General features: G+C 44.1%; 1 protein-coding gene across 2 annotated transcripts; it reads left to right on the top strand.

Annotated features, from left to right (window-relative positions):
* olfm1b (olfactomedin 1b) lies at positions 1-22,641 on the top strand. 2 transcript variants are annotated; one of them, XM_061698773.1, is made up of 6 exons: positions 1-113; positions 7,419-7,568; positions 7,639-7,794; positions 10,499-10,718; positions 16,055-16,161; positions 20,790-22,641. In XM_061698773.1, the coding sequence occupies exons 1-6, from the start codon at positions 48-50 to the stop codon at positions 21,462-21,464; spliced, it is 1,374 nt and encodes a 457-aa protein (XP_061554757.1). In that variant the 5' UTR covers positions 1-47; the 3' UTR covers positions 21,465-22,641. The 2 variants fall into 2 exon arrangements, with proteins under 2 accessions (XP_061554757.1, XP_061554756.1); XM_061698772.1 differs by lacking the exon at positions 1-113 and adding an exon at positions 4,669-5,747.
* The last annotated feature ends 1,206 nt before the right edge of the window (positions 22,642-23,847 follow it).

The following is a 23,847-nucleotide window of genomic DNA, read 5'->3' as shown; positions in this document are numbered from 1 at the left end:
AACAAAAAAAACAAGACTCCATCCTCACACTCGGGAAGGCGAGAGAGATGCAGCCCGCCAGCAGGCTCCTCGCGCTGGTCCTCCTCATCGTCGTGGGCACGGAACTCACACAAGTAAGATTCTTTTTTTTCCACAACAATTTCTTCAAAACGCCATTTTGCATCCCCCCCTTCCTGTTAACAACGACATCCGGGCCCTTTAATTGGCTCAGGAGAAATGAGCAAAGCGTAATTAACGAGATTCCGCGTGCCGCCTCGATGCTAATACGACATCTACTTCAGAGAAAAATATTATTGCGTTGACCGGGTTGAAATCCCAATGAACCGCATTCCCTCCCGGAGGTGTCGTGAGCATGCTCAGCGAGTGCGTTAACGCATAAACGCCATTAGTGCACAGTAATATATAAAAAGAAAGATGACTTCCTGTCATCGAATAAAGGCACTTCATCAAGCGGGCCTTCTGCGCTGTATCGCAGGAGTGACCCACCCCCACTTAGATTATTTCAAGTATTTAAGGAGCACAGAATTAGTTGCGATATGGTATGAGTTTGCAATATTTCGCAAAGTGATATCAATAACACGCTAATCGTACCCATTACGATAGTAACGTTGATTTCACAGTACCCCAATTATGTGGCAATGGTATCTGGTTTCAAAGTATCACAAACACGGAGTCAGTTGAGCTATGGAATTGTTTTTTTGTGATAGTCTGGCAAAGTTGATAAGATGCAGTGATTTTGCGGTAATCGGAGCTAGGTTTGTTTAAAAACATCGGAAACATGAATCGTGGAGAAAGTTGCGATACGGTTTTGAGTTTGCGACCTTTTCGGCAAAGTTGACATCAAGATGGTAAATGATAACGATAAACTCTCCACAACCAAAATCGTAACGTGACTTGCAGCGACATCAGTGAACAGACGCAGACCGAAAGAAACCAGGGAACTAAATACAAGCTACGTGGCGAGACGATGAGGCACACCTGGACAAGACACAAGTGGCTGATTGGTAGACACAAGGAACAGGGCTAATGAGAACAGGTGGAACCGAAAACCTGACACGCAAGACAAGACATGAACACGGGACACAGGAAAACAAGATCAAACATGAAACAAAACGAAATAGAAGAAAAACAGATCAGGACATTTTCTTACAAAATACGGAAAAATCGCCACGAATCGTTTCGATAGGTTTTGCGATATTTAGGCAGCGTTGAGATGCATCAATAACACAGTAATGGTATATCATGGTTTTCTTTTGAAATATCAGCAGATAAGTTGCTATTTTGCTATTTTGGCAAAGTTGATTCGCGATACGCTGCACATACCATACACTATATTTTCTTTCAGCATACTGCAGAACTGCCATGAGTCACAGTAAGTTGCGATGCGCTTTGTGATCGTTTGCAAAGTTGATATCACAAATGAGACAAATTATTTGGCAATGGTTGGTCGCCGGTTTTCTATCAGAATATCGCACAATCACAATGAATCGCAGATTAAGTTGCGATGTGGTGTCGTCATTGCAATATTTCCACAGAGTTCATATCAGGATGCAAAGTACTGGTTTTGCAATATTTACGGCGATCACGTGACCGACTATATATCGCATAGTCACGGCTGATTTTCTTCCAATTGATCGCATAATCACTTTATTGCGATATTACGGTTGATGCTGTACTATCGCAATAATTTGCCTGTGATAATCTCTCGATACCACGATTGTGCGATGGATGTACCGGACAATATTCTCCCATCGATTATCACTCTATCGTAAACGTTGACAAAATGTGGCGATGATGTATCACAAGTGACTCGTCATCCTTGCACTACTGGGAACATGCATAGGTTGCAGACTAATTTGTGAAACAATATGTCGTGATATTATGCAGATGAAAAACGTCACGATAGAGTGATTATGACATATTCGATACGTGTATATGCAAAATCAAGGTGCATGCTGGGTAGCAAAATGATTTCACATCTCGGGACTGTAAGGGTGGGAAACGTGGAGTGATTTGCAATACGACTCATTTATCTTGTTGCGTTTCCATGATTCAACGGAAATGACGCGCTTACATTTTTACACAAAGCTTGAGGTCGCTTTACTGTTGTTGTTTTTCTTTCCTTCTTTTTAAAGGGCACAACAGTGATCTCACAATAGTTACAAGGAACACATTACAACGGATCAATACGTCGAAAACAAGCTCCCGCACAAAAGAGCAGATCGGCGCCAAGCGCCTCCCTAAGTGAGCCGCAATAAAAACTCGATAAAAAGAGCGTCGGCGGGGTCATAGCTCTGTTGAAGCGGCTCGAGATGTTATGGAGCCATTCCAAATCATAATTGATGTTTAAAAAAAAAAAAAATACAATTAAACAAATCCACATAAAAAAAAGAAAAATGTAAAAAAAAGGGGCGCTCATCGTTGGATGCTCTGAACGATATAAAGGAGGTCAGGATGGCGCACGCCATTCTTCGCAAGTGAGACTCATGTTGAACACACGACGATTCACATCACATTGAGAAGGTCAAACTCGTCAAGTGTGGACAGCAATGTTTACGAAAAGCTGCGTTTGGGTTGCTCAATCGTTGCCGGAAAGCAATGTAATTGAGGTTCATGACGGGCTAAATTGCCCCCAAAGTTGACGGAAATCTGTACGCTTGGTTGATTGTCAGCAGTCAACTTTGTCTTGAACATTTACAAAAAACACGTCATAGGCAATGTACGTTCGACACGTTAACGTATGAAATGTTCCCTCCAGATTTAGAAAAAAAAAAATGTTCTACATTAAGTTCATTAGAGACTTTAAATTGTGTTTAATGCTAACGGAAATCGACGTCCATAAAGACTTCCGGTCGGTTTGTTTGACTCAAAATTGTATTTGTTTATAAAAATACGTACACTCGGTTGATAAAAATCGGAATTGTCGTCATCGTTTCCGTGAACACGTACGTTAGGTTACCCCGATATTGACTTGTTCTTTGTTTTCGAGAAGACTTACGTTAGGTTGTTGACTCTACATCGCATTCGATGTTTATGAAAAATCCATACGTCGGCTGATTAGAAATTGGAAGTCGTTGCCAGCGTTTCTGAAAACTTAACGAAACAATTAACGTTCCCTCATGACTAAACAGTCTTCAGCGTTTTCAAAAGGACATAGTATAGGTTCTTCAAGACTAGATTTTCCCGATTTTTAACAAAAAAAGAAACGGTAGTTTTGTTAAAGACGCTAAATCATCAAACATCGAATGCAATGTTTAAAAACATTTGTACGCATGGCTGATTAGTAACTCGAAATTATTGTCAATGTTCCCAGAAACACAGACTGTACGTTAGGTTGTCTTTGTTGTAAAAAAATGTACATTTAAAAAAAAGAAAAGAAAAAAAAAGACTTGTTCGGTAAATTGTCTTTGATGTTCGAAAGAAGAAGACGTACGTTAGGTTACAGAATAAATTGCATTAAATGTTCACAAAAAAAAAAAAAAACATCCACCTTAGGATGGTCAAAGACTAAATAAACTGTTTCCTATAAAAAAAAAATTTAAAAAAAACTTTTGTAGAACCAACAAAAGCAGTTTGGTCAGGAGAAATCTAATTTGTGCCTTGGTGTTCATGCTGATTTTTCTGGTTTGCGGTGGTGAAAAATGCTAATTTGTTCCCGACTTTATTGAGCAGGCCAGTCTCAAAGATATGTGGCGGAATGACTGCTTAAGATATTTGATCATCACGTTATGTAACCTGTATCATTTTTGTTGTTGTTTAAAAAAGAATAATTGAAAAAATGGTTAAAATTTGAAGCTCGAGGTGCTATGCTATGAGTGGCAGTCAGAGTGGGAGTTGCATTTTCGTGGTACACTTGTGGGCTGGGAGCGTGACTGTGTGTGCGTGTGTGTGTGTGTGTGTGTTAGCGTCGTCATGGCAACTGCTGCTCACTGTAACACTCCACGGGCTATGATGCTACTTTTTAAAAAACGGGGCTCGTGTCTTAGAAACTTTGAATGCTCATTTGTCAGACTTGGACTGTGAAAAACGGATTCACTATTTGTGGCATGCATTTAATTGGCGTGTTCACGGTGCCGTAATAAAGCGTAACACTGCGGTTGCACGTGGGGTGACCTCTGCTCAGGTCACCGATGCGCCAACGTGGCTAGAGTAGACTCGGCCTCCATTTTACCCGTAAAAACGCATTACGGCGGTCGGCAGACAGGAGCGCTGCGGCTATTCCGGGGGTCTCATGCATGATGCATCGCTGCCATTTCGCGGCCTACGTGTGGAAGTGCACATATACAGGACAAAAAAAAAGAATTGGATGAAGTCACATGGCTGAACTTTCATTTGAAAAGGTTTGGTGTGCGATCGCGCACACCAAGCAGACGGGGTTGATGTGCGTCATTGGCGGGAAGCAAAAACAGTGTTCCCCCACGTTTACTGCGCCAAAGCTCATTCATATATGACGTCAGAAAAAACGCACCAGGATCAGTACACCACTGTAGAAAAGTGTCACAGAAGGTATTCATACTGAAATCATGATGATCTCGTCTCAATTTACTTTACATTTAAACCGGGGCCTGTTTAGTTGATCAAAAAGCTATTATTCTGTTGCATGAATGGCAACAGGTGAACACACAGGTTAATTGTACCTTCTGCCATCTAGTGGAAGAGAAGAGCATTTGGTTGCTCCGCCTGTCACTATATGTGCTGGCATAGATAGATGCACAAGTGGAAAGTGGATTATTGCTTTACAAAAATATTCCCAAAATGATCATGAGGGTTAAAAATGACACCGCATCCTTAAAAACGTTCAATTTTCCTTTCAAGCTCACTTGCAACCCTCATGACGAGGGATGGACCCGCAGTCCTTGAACACCCGCATTACCGCCTTTTGCGTCCAGATGGCGCCAGAGTCCCAGACATTAAAAGCCCAACACTCATTAGGGGTTTGAAAGCATCTCCGCACCCATCAGAGAAGCCACATGACAAGCAGAGAGTTGATTCAGAGGTGGAGTGGAGGGTGGAGGCAGCGCCGCCACAGTGACCGAGAGCATCCCCTCGCTGTTTTGGCGCTTGATTAATCCCTCATTGTCATCCCAACTCGGGGGAGGGTCGAACCGCGATGGGCGCCTCAAACTGAAATAGATTTTTCCATGAGGCTGCCTGACATCATTGCGTCTGGAGATAGCTGCGTAGTAGCTCTCCCCTCCTCCATCCCTCTATCCCCCCCCACCCCCTCGCTCTCATCCACTCGGAGTGTGCAGCCTCTTAATGACGGCAGGCGGGAGGCGGGTTGTGGGCGTGAAGCAAATAGTAAAGGGGCGCATCAGAGAGAGGGACCAGTGCGCGGGAGAAAGCCGAGCCACGCACAGGATCCTGCAGCTATCCTGTCCCACCCCCCCACCCCAAAAAGAAAAATTCCACTGGATCAGGTTACGTTGCAAGAAGAAGATGATGGAGAAACGAAGAACCCAACCGGAGACCCGGTGTGAAATGGCGAGCCAGCCCGGGCTTGGCGAACCCTGTTCAAAGCAAATCTTCCCCGGAGTCGTTAGGATGAAGACGGCGTGAGTGGAGGTGCACTTTCGGCAAGCTGGTGGGGGAGGAAGATGTCGGTGCCGCTGCTCAAGATCGGCGTGGTGCTGAGCACCATGGCGATGATCACCAACTGGATGTCGCAGACGCTCCCCTCGCTGGTGGGGCTGAACACCACCAAGCTGACGACGGCGCAGGGTGGCTACCTGGACCGGAGCACCGGAGTAAGTGTGCAACTATTTCTTTTGTCCTTTTACCGCCGACAAAAATCCTGATGAGAATATGACAAAACCAAAGGTTTAAACCCATCAAATGACTAAAGACCACAGTTGCAGGCGTACGGTTCCCATCCTGAAGAGACTCTTACCATTCTGGCTCATCTGCACCTTCCATCAACTGATGAGCGTATGACAGCACTAAAGCTTTAAACCCATCAGATGTATCAAGACCAGCGCTCCACACCTCCAAGCAAGTGTCCCCTATGGGGCTCATCGGGGTGGGGGTGGGGTTAAACCTCAACTCCACAACTCAACCAATCATATGTACTGTTTCAGTCACGGTTTACCACACCCACGTAAATCTCTTCCACCGATAGATGAGTGCATGCGTTGAATACTTCGGGGGTTAATCAAATGCGAGTTAAACCTAAATGGCGTCACAGTTTTCGTTTGTAGGTATCGTGCTCGTTAGTCCGGGCACGTCGCCTTTGAGTCGTCCGCAACAAACCGGGCGGCACGATCCGTTAACAGTTTGAATCAAATCGGATGGTACAAGGCTTTATTTCCTAAAACCCCGGGACTCTTGGTCTTGGGGGTTACTTCGTTTTCTGAGTGGGCATCTTCTTTGTTGCCAGTGCAGCGGCGCGGCAGCAACCTTTTTCCAATTTGTTCGCGGCTTCCTCCCACTGATGGGATCAGCTGGTGCGCACGGGACTTGCAGGGCGATTAATGCGTTTGTTTCCACTTGCTCGGTTCGGTCAGTCGGTCAGAAAATGTTCTCCTGTGAATGAGTGATTGCAGCACGCTCCCAAACGACCGATTCTGATCCGCCGTGATTCATTCATTGCGCTGGATGAGAGGGGTTGGGATTGGGATCTTACCGTCTTCCCATCCGTCTACCATCTTGCCCACTTTGGAGAGCAACTCTGAACTCCAGAAGATATCACCAGTGAACCGGAAGTGCACGTTCGCTGTATATGCTTGTGTGGGTGAAGACTCGCCATAACCTCCGCTAACAACCCAGGCTTAACTTAGGGCATCCGAGACATGCATTTTAGTCTCAGTTGACATATACATATATAGATATATATATAGATATATATATAGATATATATATCTATATATCTATATATAGATATATATAGATATATAGATACATATATATATATATATATATATATATATATATATATATATATATATATATATATATATATATACACACACCAATTATTACTTTCCTATTTAGCCAGGGCTTTGGCGCCATCTTGTGTTAGCAGTTCCCCAACTAAGCATCCAAAAATCGTGCACAGGGTGTGGTGAACTGATATCAGAAATCACCATGGGAAATTATAGGAAAGCACAAGAAGAGAAAAAAAAAAATCAAAACTAATTAAAAAAAAAAAAAAAAGAAACAACGTACAAAATTGAAGATTGGGTCTTAAACTGGAACTTGCCCTCTCTGGCCAGGCAAGCCATCTACATATTTTGCATGGATGAGAAAACAAAGTATTGATGCTTGAATGATATAGCTTTACATTAATTAACCTAAATTCCAAGAAATCCACATGAAACGTTTCCAATTTGAAATATTTCCAAATTTACTCACCGGGCCGCCCCTTTGAGCACCTCTCTTTTGGCGTCGCCACTCAACCGCCGCCTTTCTCCGCCCTTCAGGTGCTGCCGGCAAATCCAGAGGAGTCGTGGCAGGTTTACAGTTCGGGCCAGGACGGCGAGGGTAGGTGCGTCTGCACTGTGGTGGCGCCCCAACAATCCATGTGCTCCAGGGATGCCCGCACCAAACAACTGAGGCAACTGCTGGAGAAGGTAACCTGACTTAAAATCGCCGCAAAAAAAAAAACAAAAAACAGCCGACGCATCACAAGTTTGCTCGCAGGTCCAGAACATGACCCAGTCCATCCAGGTCCTGGACCAGAGAACTCAGAGGGAGCTCCAGTACGTGGAGAAGATGGAGGTGCAGCTCCGCGGCCTGCAAACTAAATTCAGGCAGGTGGAGGAGAACCACATGCAGAATATCGCCAAGCAATACAAGGTGAGCACACCATGAGCCATTCCATCTCGTCTTTGGGGATGGTTCGGTCCGATCCCGCCATGCCACTCCCATACATACGCTACTGTGCAAAAGTTGAGGGTCACCCAGACAATTTGGTATTTTCCGTGAAAACGCACCATTCTGCGGGTGTTCGGAAAGCCAAAAAGTGCACAGTAACTTTATGAACATCTATAGATACACACACTAGCGCTCCAAAGGTTGGGGGTCACTGAGAAATGGACTTTCGAAAGACCTTAACTATGTCTAGACTGTAGTTCGGATTAATTCGTCGTTATCGCCTTTGAATAAAAACAGTGCTTGTCGTTAAATAAAAAGATTTTAAAATTTCCAAGTGACCCCAAACCTTTGAACGGTAGTGTATATCTACTGCTTATCTGTATACACACACTAGTGCCTTTCTTTCCTAAACAGGGACATTTCGAAGTGACCTCAAGCTTTTCAACAATAGCGTACATGATTACTTTACTGGATACGCTACAGTATTTCCATAATCCCCCCCCCCCCCCCCCCAGACAATTGTCCAAACTTCGAGGAAATCTGAACATGCTCGCGCTCGCTAATGTTGCACACTCCAAAACAGCAGGGAGGCAGCACATTTGCCAGAGTGTAAGCATAAAGAAAGAAACGCTAACTTCTTAAGCATGAGTTAAAGTTTCAATTTTCATTCCTGGTGAATCTGGAAAAGAACAAATTTAGCGTGTAGCTTTAGCAATAGGTTATAGTTTGATTGATTAAGTTCCAAAATATGAATATTTGAAGATTTAAAGCACAACTGCCACCTTAATTTGATAATGATGTTCACCTCCAGCGCTGTTAGTCCTTTTTTCACTGAGGAGAGATTAGTTTATTGGTGGTGAGGTGTTTATATTTAGTCATCTTTGAAAATTTAAAATTCAACGAATCAAGACTTGATACATTGTGGTATTTTTTGCCTTGCAGTAAGCGAGATGAGGCATTTATTGGTGGCAAGGTATTTATATTTTGAAAAATTTTTCCCACAAATACCCCCAAAAAATAACGCAGATTAAAAAAATTATAATACAGGTAGCTATTTTTGTAATTTGGCAGCAACACATTCTGGTAGTATTTTTACCTGCTGGCAAGGATTAGGAAGTTATTAGAGGTGAGGTGTTACTTTTTTGTTAAATGTTTTTCAAAAGGAATTTATTCATTAATTACTTTTTGAATGAAAACGCTGAAAACACCGCCACCATGTTAATTTGCTAATGACGGCTACTGTGATACATCACCCTAAAAAAAAAAAAAATCTCGGGGGAGACTATTTATTTTATCCCCCCCCCCAAAAAAAAAATATATATATCAAGAATTAAAACACTGCCGCTGCGTTCATTTGGTAATGACGTTCGCTGTGTGACATGGTGTTTGTAACGTTTCCCTTGAAAATGCCTTGAGGCATTTATTTTTTTTGTGATTTGAGGGGAGGCCTTCATTTTTCCTTCCACAGATAAACAAATGACTAAAAACACTGCCACTTCCCTAATTTCTCTCCAGTGACACCAAGTGCTTTAAAAAAAATTCCCATTGGGGAGCATTTATTTGAGGATTGGCGCTAGCTTGTTAGCTTGCGCTAGCTTGTTCAGATGCTTCCCAAATCGGAACTCTGTGTGGTCCCCCCCCCCCCACCCCCCCTGCATGTTCAACACCATAATCGCAACGCCCCACCCATCGCACGCACGCCGTTACCGTTTTCCCTGTGCCCCAAAAAAAATGTGAAAAAAAATCTTTCGAGTTTTGTTTGTTGTGCGTCTGCTAGCGAGGTTAGCAAGCTGCCATCAACAGCCTGTCGTTTTCTTGCTTACAGGGCTAACTTTAAGACATGTAAAGAGAGCGAGAGAGAGAGAGAGAGAGAGAGAGAGAAACAGAAAGAGCCAGAGGGAAGAAGAGGCAGGTCAAAATCCAGATCTTTCTCCCCCCTCCCTTCCCACTTAACCCAAGTGAGAGCTTTTTTGGGGGCAGTTCATTTAGCAGCCATTAAGAGCCAGACCAGCCCCCGCCCACACCACTGATCTTTTCCTGCATGTTTCTTATTGCTGTTTTTTCCCCCCGCCTCTACTTTTATTTCCAAGTGTAATTGATTCATCTCTAATTGTTGTTCTTTCATTCTACTTGCTTTGGAGCTTTTGTCTATGCATATTTGGTTACTCGACAAATCAAAAAAAAAAACAAAAAAAAAAAGTTAAAAAAAAAAAAAGAAACAAGAAAAACCCTAGTAAAATTCCAGCTCTGTGTGACATGTAAAAAAAAGAAAAGAAAAGAAAAAAAAGCATGTAACCCTTGCTACAATGTTGCATTTTAAAAAGACAATGACCAATAAAGAGTTTTCCCAATTGTTGCTGGTGTACCGAGGGCTTGCTTTTTTATTTTTGTTTTAAGCGGCTGGTCACCGCCGGGACGGAACCTCGAGAGCAACAAAAAAAAAAAAAAAAAAGTAAATAAATGAATATTTGGTTTGCGTGCACACACACACACTCACCAACACTCACAGTCATATACACACAACACACAAGGGGGGGGGGGGGGGGGGGGGTTGGTGGCAGGTTAGCGTTAGCGTAGTCAGGAAAAGACAGTTTTTTTTTTTTTCTTTGGCCGACGTCTGGGTGGGAGGTGGTCTCGGTTTTGCGACGCGCCTGACACTCAACCGAGCTTATTCTAATCCTTTCAGGCCATAAAGGCGAAAATGGAGGAGCTTAGGCCGTTGATACCGGTGTTGGTGGAGTACAAGGCCGATGCCAAATTGGTATTGCAGTTTAAGGAGGAGGTCCAGAATCTGACGTCAGTCCTAAGCGGGCTGCAGGAGGAGATGGGGGCCTATGACTTCGAGGAGCTCCACAGCAGAGTGTCAAATCTCGAGGAGAGGCTGCGAGCGTGCATGCAAAAATTGGGTAGGCCACAGACGCAGACACGTGCACGCACACACCTGCCGCGACGACCACCGACAAGACGCTCAGGCACATTCGCACCACGCAGAAACGTCGGCATCTTGATTGACGGTTAACGCTGCATTACAAGTACGACAACAAGCGAGGAGTTCGCCTTTTTTTTTTTTGTGACTTTAGTAAAATGAGTTTTTATGTATTTTTATTTTTTTTTTGGTTCCTGCTTCAATAATTTTCATTTGGGTATCCTAAGTGAATATACAGTATATTAAGAAAGTAATATTTCTGCGCTAGCGATCGACACGTCACCGCACCGACGAGTTTCATGATATCGTCTCTCCTGGACTGCTTCACACAATTATTTCACGCTCACTTTCAAAAATAATCGACGCTCGATAATTGCGAGTTAAGAAATAACGGGCGTGGACACGTTTGAGGCCTTGCGTGACAACTCCGTGACGATATAAACGCGTACGGGCATCGCGATCGGCTTCAACGGAGACGACAGCAGCTGCGCTAAAATGCTTGTTCAAGTGGACCGCACACCCACCGATTACTTCCAGCACGGCCACTATTGGAGGAAATGCGGTAAGTTTCACCTGTGTTTGATTTAGCATACATTTCATTTTAAAAAGCCAGATGCATAAGGAATTGTTTCGTGTTCACTATGAGGTGCTTTGACGCCATTCCGATACTGTACTAACTATACTAATTTAGGGGATTGCTACGATGCGCTGCGACGTCCTCACGTCATTTGCTCGTTTCGGTATTCGGGCCCCGCGACAGCGTCGCTGCCACGCAAAATCTGAGGAAATCATCTGACAAAAACATGGAGGCACCGCGGTGATGATAAATGTCTCGGCGGCTCGCGAAGTCCTTTTGCTTTCCGGCCCGTCGCCAGTGTCTTCACACCTCTGCCACAAGTCCCGGCGCTAATGGATGCACACCCACACTCGACCGAATAAGACAGCAGCAACACGGACACGCTGCAAATCGCGGGTATATTGTGTCCCCCTACTCATATCATCACTACTATTATTGTTACGCACTTTATGAGCGGCACTTTTGAGGAATGATTTTGGCGAGACAAACTGATCGCATCAAATTCATCTCTGCTGCATGTGACCTGCTTTGGTTCGTTTAATCTGCAAACGTACCGTAGGCAGTTAGCTTTGTTTTGGGAAGCTTTTTTTTTTTTTTAAATTGTGCTCCCTAATATCTGTCGGAAGTAGGCGTTGAACCGATTAGTCGAGTAGTGGCCGTGTCAAATGTTACTACACAGTGTCGACCTTTAACGCTTGACGTCGACTAATCGCCAATCACGTGTTTGGCGTCTCGTCTTCCAATCGGCCAATTTACAGAGGGATTTTAGTCCGCTGCCGTCAGCGGACTGTAATGCCCTGTGGAGCAGTGTTATGTCCAGAACAACACGACTTGATAAGTCTAGTCTGTATACAAGACTCAAGATAGAATGACGTGTTGATTTGGAAAGAAAATTATTATTATTATTTTTTTTCCCTCTGTAGTGCGCATGATCCTGGCAACCCACCAGTCAGCTTTGATGCAGAGGTCACCTCAAGAATAAAGTATTATGAAGGGAACGCTGACGATTATTACATTTGGAATCGAGGATTATCTTTTTGAACAAATCGTGAAAAAGAGAATGTTAGTACAGCGAATAGAGTATCGAGTCAAACGTGGCTAATGTGTGAATATACAGTAAATTGTGACAGAGCAAGATCGTGTAACTTAAAATTTGCTTAAACCAAGTAATGACTTGACTTAACATTTTTGAGATTTAGCATAGGCACAATTTTGATTTATGCCACAGTAACTTTGGATTTGCTTGAAACTTGAAGGTTAAGACTTGAGACTTATGACTTGCTAATGTTTGTCTTACTCCCCCCTCTGGTCTAAAGCAAGCAGAGTTGATGCTTGTTGCGCAGTTTGTGGGTGTATACAAGACAAGAAGTGATAAAAGACGAGGTTAGCCGGCGGGGGACGGCACAATCGAGGCCCGCCGGTGCTTTCATGTGCGCTTAAAAGGCGCCGCAGCGCTCCAGTTGCTTAGATTTCACTCTTGAAGCTCAATAAGCCGCATAAGCAGCAGAACAGAAGAGGAAGGGGCGGGTGGAAAGAAGGAAAAGTCAAATTGAAGTTCCAAGTCCCAATGAACGGGCCCTCGCAATCTTTGAATTTAGGAGCAATCGGACAAAATCTCCAGTTCTCTTGTGAAGGACCGTATAAACCCGAGTTAGGAGAGTTGTGCGTTTTATGGTGAGTCATCCAACTTCATCGGCATGCTCTATGCACACTCAATTTAGGATACGCAGCTAATTTGGTAGCAATCAAATTGAATTTTGAGGACTAGTTTGTCTCTGAAGGACCCTTGGAAATGACCTAAATGGCAGACTTGCTGCCTCTTCCAGGACATGGCTTCTTGAGACCTTTTTGTGGGTTTACTAAAGATAGACATGTGTACCAAATATCATGTTCCTAAATGAAATGGGCTTTGGGAACAAAGGACAAGTTTGTCTTTGAAGGATGCCTGGAAATGGCCCAGAATGGCTCTAAAACCAAAATGGTGGCGTTCCTGTGACTTTTCAGGCAGGGGTTCATGAGACCTTTTTTTTTTTTTTTTGTGAGTCTACTGATGATATAGATATTCCTACCAAATATTATGTTCCTAAGTAAAACTGGCTTTTGAGACTGAGGACAAAATCTTTCTTTGAAGAACTTTGGAAATGGCCAAACTGGCCCCAAAATGGTGGCTTCAAACCAAAATCGCAGACTTCCTGTCTTTTAAGGCAGGGCTTCTTGAGACTTTTTCTTGAGTCGACTCACGATAGATGCGCCGACCAAATTTCATTTAAATGAAATTCTGCTTCAGGGGCAGAATGTTCCCCCCCCCCAATCAATTGAGAGATTTTAGCAGCGACTGCAACGGGACTAGAAATTGAAAGTAGATTCTGTTCTTCAAGCTTTGTTGTATACTGGAACAAATCCCGTGGCGCGGGCGAGGCGCGCAGGAAGCGGGGGGTGGGGCACCACGACCATCGATCAAGGGGACGCGCCAGCTCGCCGGGCAATAATCAAATCGATAAATCACCCGCAGTCACGTCCCAACAACGTGAGCGCTTGGGGCTAATCGTCAATGCTGACGAATGATGCCACTCCAAGGGCGGGGTTATAAATCGACTATTAACATCTTTGTCGACTCTTTGACAAATACTTCTATCAACTTCAGTATTTTGGATAAATAAGGACTAGACTGATGCTTTAAAAATAGCAAAGCCATGTGAGCTACTGTACGTGTTGTGTGTGCAATTTTAAGGGTGGGGGGGAGAAACGAATCCATTCCATTTTGGAATATGGCTGTAACAAATTGTGGTGAAGGTGAATACTTTGCAGATACACTTTATGTAATAAAATTAAGATAAAATTAACAATGACGTAGTTTGATTTTAGTGACCCTAGTGCACGTTTACACGTGCAGTCATTTACAGAACCGCATCTGCAAGCTGCAACTTTGCAAGTCCCTGGTACGTGAAAATGCTGTAAATGTCTTCTATTCCAAATTTGACACACCACAGAGAAGTGTTGTCAACAACCAAATTTGACTGAAAAAAATAAAATCTTCAAAATCATTCAAATTCCACTGAATGGGCTGAAACCGCATCCCGCTCAACTGTCAATTAAACACCACTATTACAACCTGGAAAACCGATGCTACTTCATCTAAGCAACTCCCGAAAACCTCCCGATCCGCGCCGAATTACCACAGCGCCGTAGTCTGTCACTAACCTATGCCATTGCGGTCGTAACATCACAATTGTAGTAAATATTGGTGTGAAAAACACTTGACGTCAAAGTCAATTATTATGGCTGTATCTATGGTCCAACAGTGTTTCTTCATCAAACCGTTCATCTCACCCGCCGCTTTCAGCCCGCTCACCTTTGACCTCCATACCGTCAGGCCAATGGGGCCCTCTCTCTAGACTTTACGAGTTGCCAGGGGGCGTCATTAAGAAGACTATTAGCATGAATAGTGGATTGCGGGGGGGGCGGTGTGCCTCGCGGGCTATCTCGGAGCAGAAAAGCACCGGTCGTCTTGAAGATGGAGGTGTAATTGGAGAAAATAAATGAATTATTAAATAGACCGTGGATGTATTGCTTCATTCTAATCCTGTTGAGAATTATGTAAGAGCCTCAACCCCCACCCCCCCCCCCACCCCCACCCCACTGCTGATAGTAAATGCTGTGCACAACAACAGCAAATCAGTGGTTACTGTTATGAAGGCATTTCCTTTGAAATTAATGGCGTGTCACAATGATTCAGTGCTATGTTCCCCGATCGTTTTACATGTTTGGACTTGGAAACAAAAGCTAGCCAGTCAAGATCGGTATGGGCCCGTCTACCGAAAAATGCCTCGGTCACAATCGTCAAAAATTCATGAAGCACCGAGGACAAGAAAAGCATATCCATATCCACATTTTTGTGTGTTCAAATATGTTTATTAAAAATGTATTCATGCATGTGGGAGGGGTAAAGCTATGAAATAAATAAATACATGATGCCGGTAAGTTTTACTTTTGAGTTTGTGATATTCTGTAGGTTACATGCGCACTCCATGTAGACGACTATTGTTAAAAGGCCAATTATTTCGTAATAAGTGTTCGGACTCAAAAATGTAATAGCTGAACGCTATGCTTCACCGTTTGGAAATGACGACGCCCAAGTAAAATATCTGGAGCACTTAACAGCGGTTTTAGGAGCCTTAAAAGAGCGTCGAGGAGTTGTACAGTTGGCATATAATGACTGAAAACTTGGGGCTAACGGCGAGCCGCAACAGGCAATCATAGCTTACTCTTTGAATTAGCGCCGTGGAATGGCTCATTACGAATGAACTCATCCAAACCACCTAATTGACATTTGCCTGGGCGAAATGGCGTCCCAAGGAATGGACGCTTAACGGCAAGCGTTTTATATCCCTGAGCTAATCCGTTCTCGTTAAAGTCGGACGGACCGCTCTTCGTGTTAGACGGGGGGGAACGCAAGTTTTGTCAAGTTCACACGAAGAACTCAATCATTGCCAATTAAAAACGTAGCGGATGCACGGAGTACACAGAGCAGCTCACGTGTGAGCGGAAAAACAACGAGAATCTATTGACCGCGACAAAGACGGCGAGAGAGGCCAGATGGACGCCAGCTCCCGCATCGTTCACGCAAACCCGTTTGGATGTCAAGCAAATTAAATCCTCGCCAAACGAATTGGCCGTTTAATACAAAGCAGCCCTGAATGGCTTTTGGCTGCAGTCTTCTTAACTCCCGTCCTTTGCAGCATGCGGCAAACTGACCAGCATCAGCGACCCCATCACCGTCAAGACGTCGGGGTCCAGGTACGGCTCCTGGATGACGGATCCCCTGGCGCCTGAAGGAGACACGCGGGTACGTAGTATGTTTGTTAACTTGCATTTGTGCTGCACGGCTACCTTGGAGCGTTACCGTAGCGTTGGAAGGCGCAATGGTACCTTGACTTACGTGTTTACTCATTCCGTGACCAAGTCCATAAATCTATTTACTTGTATATCTTGTATTCATTTTCCCCCATTGAAATCCTATGAATTCATTCCAGCCCCCCAAAAAACAAACGCCTTCTTCCAGCCATCCATTTACTTCAATCCCCCCGCTTCACTTTCCCCTCACTCTTGAACAAGAAAAACATGAGAATGTAATAAACTGGTTTTATACAGTGCAATTGCTGTACGTTGCAACAAGCATAAAGTCACAACAACAACTTTTGTGTTGTATGTGTGCCTTTAAGGGGCATGGCATAGTGAGTGATGTCAGAAGCTGGAGTCGGTATGCCTATATTTATGGGTTAAACTACTACTTTAGGGAATTATAAACATTTTGGGGGGTGTCAGTTACTTGTTTTTTTCCCCTCCATTCACAGCAGAGCTTGGTCCCGACCCCCCCGTAATAATTGCGTTCCTTATGTAACGAGCTATTACCAGAACTTGCATTGCCCTGCATAGACATTTAAGCTAGCCTTTTGTCTTGTAAGTAGTGGTATGCCTGCACATCATGTACAAAGTTTGAGCCGACATCTTGTTAGCATTAGTAGCGGAGCCCAGACTGGAAGCGACTCGCGGCGCATCAAGCAAGGACCATTATCCAGAAGCTTGTTTGCATGGAGTGAGCTGGCAAAAAAGAAGCTCGCTGGCTGCGTCTGCAGAGAGCAAACCAGCTAAAGCCTCTCCGACACACCAGCCGACGAGCGTCTGCGGACCCAGGGTTTGGGTTGGAGCCCGTCGGCCTTTGTTGGCAGCGTTCCGGCCCCGGCAGAGGTAGCCAAGAAGCCAAATGGGCAAAACGGAATTTCATTAGATTCCTCATTGGATTATTCCTGAATGAGGTCAACTGTTTTGTGCACGTCACCCTGAGAGGTTTGCTACCAAAAGGGCAGATAATCGACAAGCTTAAGCAGGCGTCGAGGTTATTGCCATCTTAACTGATTTCCATGTAAGATAAAAATTTGTCACCCGACAATGGAGAATCTCGCCCCCCCAATCCAAAAGCGTGACCTGATGTAGCACCCAATGCCGACCTGTGAGAGGCAGCAATTTCTAGCAGTGTATCCAGACTGCGGAGCAAGAAGCAGCCAGGCTAGCAACCTAGCTGCAATCTAGTCATGCCGGCACTTCTTCAGTCAGACCGATTCCCGATTGGCTTTTGTTACGTTCTAAATCGCAGTCGGTGGCTCGGACATCCTCGGTGTTGCCTGCACTTGATAAGAGTCGGTGATCATAAATGTTGAACATGTTTAACAGTCCTGATTGTCAGCCCCCCACTGGCGCAATGACTCGACCGTTACGTTCTCACCCTCATCTCTGACGATCTAAAAAGGAGTGTAATGTAGAATCCATCTGAGAGGCTACCAAAATAACGTGATTTTTTTTCAACCTTAAATAGCAGTGCTGATGAATTGCTGAAATGATCTTAGACATCCTCGCTGTCAACCCCACACGTTCCGATTTTGTGTACATAAATACTGAACACGTTTGAATATTTAGGATTGTCCGGCACTTATCTGTAAGCCACTAGCGCTACTTCTACATGTAGATGCTTAGGAGCTACAATGTTCTCACCCTCGCCTCAGTTGAGCTAAAAATGATGGAAATAAGTCAATCTCGCTAATGTAGACTCCATCATTGAGGTTACTGATGATCACCAAACTCCAAGGACATGAAACAACATTCCTAAATTGAATATAAATGTTAATGAAGTGTTTATAGCCGACATACTCATTTAAATCGTTAATATTGAACATGTTTAACATTTACTACAGTCACGCTGGACGTTTTTTACGAGCACATTTTGTTTGTTGACTTTGGCCAGAGCTGGGCTGATAATATTCCACTTTATCCTGAGCTTTAAAAACAAAACAACAACACCAAGAAAACAAAAAGAGAAGAATGTGATGCAAATACCCGATACATCCATGGTCAGACTTTCACAACCCAACAAGAAAATGCAAATATCGGGTATAAATGGATTTAACCAGAAGCAGTGTAGCGGACAAGTAAAGGTGGGGGCGGGAAGTAAACATTTTATTGGCGGCAAAACAAGAGCACTTTATTGGGCCCCGCGATCAGCGACCCAACTTTCAATGTCACGTCGGGAGAATGAAGAACATCCGCCGCTATGTAAATTGCTTCCTGGAGGCTTCTTCAACGAGCAAATTGATGACCTCATGTTATATTTAGCACGCTGTGAAGGCTACCTGGAAAGCGAATACATAAGCAGATCACATGAAAGATTTGCTGTTCTATTCTCACAGGGGCAGGAAAACGAAGGATGCCGGTAATCGACATTAGCACGCCGCTGTCTTTTTATCCTGCCGTTTCGTTTCTTCGCCTTTCGCGACCCAAAGTCAGGCGTGTTTCGTTCGTTCGTTCGTTGCACGTTCAAGTGGAATTTTGAAACATTTCTTTGGTGCCAGCCTGTGGCATCTCGGTGCCAAGGAACTATGTGAAAGTGAGTTGAGGAGCTTCATGTGTAGTTTTCTGTCATATAAAAAAAAAAAACCTAAGATCACTTTCCCCCCCCCCCCCCCCCCGCCACCTCCCCCACTGAAAACGGAAAGCACAAAACATGGATTCAAAGAGAGCTTTCCTGATGTGACTCACGTAAGTCAATTCCAGTGGAGCGGCAGGTGCTTGGCGGAATGGCGGCAGGTAAAAGAAAGGCGGGATGTCTCGGGAAGCATTTGAGCCTCCGGCGCAGAATAGGAACGGTGGCGGTCGGTGCAAAGCCGCTGAGAAGGGGCTTTTTATTGGGGGGGGGGGGGGGTTACTGCCGCTGTCCCCCGCGGCGCCCGACCCGTGCCACCTCGCAGTTGTCAACCTGACTACTGTGTTCACCCGCCGCCAGATCTCAGCGCCGCGTGTCCCTTGAGGAACTCTTGGCGCTAACTTAATTGGGACGCGTGTTTACTGTGTAATTTCTTCCGTTGGAGGCGAGTGAACTGCCTGCAAAATCGAGGTATTCGCAAAGGAAATGCCGGCAGAATGCTTTGACTTAAGCTGCACGCATCTATTAATTTTGAGCTGTGGTTTATTTGTATTTAAATATTGGCAGACACCGTTATACTGTTATCTTCGCTACAAATATTACGCTTTCTTTGCAGTTTGTATTGTTTCTCCTCCCTCCTCCCTACGGCCAACATTGCGAGATACTGTATGTCTGTTTTTGTCATTTTTTCTCGCTTGAATAAACTCAGTATCTTTAGCCCCGTTTCCACCAAAGAAGTTCATTCAGTTGAGTTCGCTAGGATTAACTTCAAAACTTTGGGTATGCAGTATGTAGGAGGTTGATATCGTTTGCCTCGTTTCTACCAAGCAGCACAATTGGATTCAGCACAGTTCGGTAGGCCTATGCATTTTTTTTATCCGCCTGGAAAAGTCCGTTTTTTGGTTTTTTTTTCCTGCATCCCCATTGTTGGGGTGCTAGTCGCAAGCGGTACGCTTTGTTACATTTGTGTAGGGCGAAGCCAGATGCACAGCTGTCCGCTGATTGGTTGACAGAGAATAGTCCACCTTTTTCCATGTTACAAAGGTATCAGTTGAAAAAACAACAATTTCGGATTCCGCCAGAAGTTTATAGGTACTGTCAGCACAATGTACCTGGTATCTTAGCACAAGTGTCTGCTATTGCAGTACTAAGTACATTGTATCTCAGAACACAGTATCTGGTATTTTAACACAATGTACCTGATTTCTCTCTGGTATGCTATTTATGTGCGCCAATCCGCCTTCAAACCTTGCGGTGGAAACAAGTCCGATCAGGATTTATCGGATACAAACCACACTAAAGCAAACTGAAGTTGGTGCTAATCCAAATTAGGATTGTTTGTACTGTACTCCTATTTTGGTAAAGTAGTAGTTAAGTATCATTTATCTCAATGATCCAGATTTATAATCCCAATTATGCAAATTGCATTCCTGTTCCAGATTTGTGATTTGGCTTTTAGCTGGTTGGAACATGTGTACGATTTACAGCTGACTGACTCTGTGAAAACAGAGTCAGTCTGCCATTTGCAAACTGTTGACATCGATCCGTCTCCTTAAATTAGGGCTGACGAGTGCGCACGCTGCCGAAATCCTGTGGCGGTGCCGAGGAAAAGGTCAGCGTTCTGAGAGCAGATAACGCAGTTTAGAGGGTAAAAAAAACATTGCCGATCTGTTGGGCCATTTTTGATGCCGCTCTATTATTTAGCCAGGCACCATCAGTCTGTCAGTTCCTACAGCCAGGATCCAGTTTGCTGATCAATAAATTGAAATTAGGAAGCGTGACAGAAGGGAATGTCAATGTTCTGTTGGTGGTTAAAGACGGTTAGCCTTGTGCAGTCCCAGTTAGGGAAGGGCATTTGACGGAAGTCCTTTCATCGACAAGTTAAGGTACTGCTGTATGCCTCTTTTCTATCTGCTGGCTCAGATTATAGAACTACACCTGAATGACCCAGTCCTTAGTGCCCCTGACTCCTTTGTGTCCATCTTTGATGTGACTCGCAGGTCTGGTACATGGATGGTTACCACAACAACCGCTTCGTGCGGGAGTACAAGTCCATGCAGGACTTCATGACGTCGGACAACTTCACCTCGCACCGTCTCCCCCACCCGTGGTCCGGAACGGGCCAGGTGGTCTACAACGGCTCCATCTACTTCAACAAGTTCCAGAGCCACGTCATCATCAAGTTTGACTTCCGCGCCTCCGCCATCAGCAAGTCCCGGCAACTCGACTACGCCGGCTTCAACAACGTGTATCGCTACGCCTGGGGCGGCCACTCCGACATCGACCTGATGGTGGACGAGGGGGGCCTGTGGGCCGTCTACGCCACCAACCAGAATGCCGGCAACATCGTCATTAGCAAGCTGAACCCCAACACGCTGCAGATCGTCAAGAGCTGGACCACCAACCACCCCAAAAGGAGCGCCGGCGAGTCCTTCATGATCTGCGGCACGCTGTACGTCACCAACGGATACTCGGGAGGCACCAAGGTCTACTATGCCTACTCCACCAACTCTTCCACGTACGAATACATAGACATCGCCTTCCAGAACAAGTACTCGCACATCTCCATGCTGGACTACAACCCGCGGGACCGCGCCCTGTACGCCTGGAACAATGGGCACCAGGTGCTCTACAACGTCACGCTGTTCCACGTCATCCACTCAGAGGAACTGTAATCGTGGTAAGACGGCAGTGTACGATAATATATCTGCGAAAGACTGAATGTACACAGAGGACTTCGGGGGGAGAGAAAAAATATATCTACAAATATCTGATTGTTAGATTTAAAACAATTAATTTTGTATACTTAAAGAAAAGATTGTACTATGACTATACTAGCGAGGCAACAGTTAACATTATTTCCTAGTTGCCATCCTTTTGTCAGTTCGGAATGAAAAACCTTTGATTGTTTACCGCGTAGAAAATGATTGTAAAAGTAGACTACATCTATATATAAAGCTAGATATATGTGTATATCAGATTTAAAGTAATACAAAACAACTTGCCAAAAAAGGAGAAAAAAAAATGGCTTTTTTTTTCCATCATCAACCTGCGCTCATTCAGATGGTTGTGATTATAATATATATATATATATATATATATATATATATAATAAAACAATCCTCAAAGCGGGTCGTGAAACAAAGACCATTATTGCTCAGCGAAACAAAAACAAAAAAACAGTCTACAATGAATCGACTCGTGCACGGACTTGACAGTACATTGTGTCATATCGTTTCCATCGAGTATCGTAGCAAATAAAGTCCGTGGAGGACAGCGACAATAACGACCGAAGGCCCCGACTGTTGCTGGGCTCTCTCGACGAAGCTCATTGAACCCATGTTGTTGGTGCGCACTACGTGTGGGGGGGAAAAAAAAGAAGCTTTCTTTGCATGACTATTTTTTACCCCTACTGAATGTCTTTTGCTGTATGATAGCCTACTATTAAAATAAATAAATAAATAAATAAATAAATAAAAGGACCATGGTGGAGTTTGTCTTTGGGAATTTTTACATATTTAGCTGCTTCTTTGTAATTATTTATTGCTTTGTTTGACTATTCGTTTCTTTTTGCATCACCGTACCTGTCCCAGTCTGTAGATTCCTGGTTTGTTTTGTTTTTTTTCAGCGCATGGGAGGAAGCCGAGGAATAAAAAAAAATTTAAAAATCATGACAGAATGTCTCTGAGATTGTCATCTGAAATTCACCCCAAGCACCTGTGGTTGAAATTCTATTCTTTTCGTTCCACGTCACGTATATGCTCGTGAAGGACAAAACTGTTTTCAATGTAATCCTCTTGGACAAAAAAAAAAAAAAAACGCTTTTCCAGCTGTACTGGACGTGTTGTACCTGAGATGAGATTGTTAACAATTTGTGTCAATTAAAAAACAATTTTAAAAAAAATGTATTACAGTGTTTAGATTGTCATCTTACAAAAATCGACAAGCTTCTGGTGTTTTTTTTTTTTTTTTTTTAAATTGCAAATTACTTCTAAATCTGTCTTGGGTTACCACTTGTTTGTATTATAATTGCCCTGTGATTGGCTGGTGACCAGCCCAGGGTGTTACACCCGCCTCTTGCCCCAAATCCACTTTTTCTTCTGGCCTGAAGAATATCAGAAGCACTGACCGACATGTACAACCTAAATTATAATATTTGCTAATTGAAATTGTACTAGCTTACTCCCAACAGTCTGTCCTCTTCATTTTGTAGCATTTCTCTTGGCTACACTGCTTCCAGAACATGGATGTTAGAATTTTTAGCCAATCAGATTTCAGATTCGATGTGTTGCCATGACAGCCTAACCTTCTCAGGTCCTTCAGAAGCAATAGCGCTGACCCATGTAACAAAGTATATTTGCAATGGGACTTTTTACGAATCCGATTTCTAACCTTAGAGGCATACAATAACGTCAGGGTAGTTCTGTCCTCTGATTGGTTGGTCAGAGAGCCAAGGTCTACCGGTAAAACATGTTTGTAGTAGGGGTTGAACCGATTAATCGACTAGTCGAAGTCAACGAGTTGACGAGTCCGCAACGATTTTTAAAGCTCGAAGACGACTAACCGCTAAACACGTTTTTGACATCTCGTCTTCCAATCATCCAATTTTCAGAAGACATTGGACTCGCCCGTCTGTAGAGAAATTAAATCGGCAACGAGGCGACCAAGATACGCGGGTCCGACGGCAAGTAAATATACTGGTGGTGGATGAGAATAGTGGTTAGCCTCGCTAGCTTCGGCTATTCCGATTGCCGCTAGTCTAAAATATTCATACCAGCTGGACCAAGTAAAGCTCGAACTTCGTTGTCAAAACGTTACGTCCAATAATGCTCAAGCAACAACTGCGATAACATCTTTATTCCGATCGCAAGGCACAGCAACCAGCATCACGACACTGATGTCAGTATATACGGCCATACGGATGCTACGAGCACATGGGAATAAGAAAATGTCAGGCTCGGTGGACGTCCAATGGACATTCCTGCTCTAAAATGTTTTCGCCAAGTTGACACAGCTTGCAATCGCAATGCACTCTGAGGGACGGCGCTGGCTTGGTTA

Source organism: Phycodurus eques, chromosome 15 (assembly GCF_024500275.1).
Source record: "Phycodurus eques isolate BA_2022a chromosome 15, UOR_Pequ_1.1, whole genome shotgun sequence".
Taxonomy (NCBI): Eukaryota; Metazoa; Chordata; class Actinopteri; order Syngnathiformes; family Syngnathidae; genus Phycodurus; species Phycodurus eques.
The sequence above is the reverse complement of the archived record's forward strand: the minus strand, read 5'-3'. Positions and strand labels throughout refer to the sequence as shown.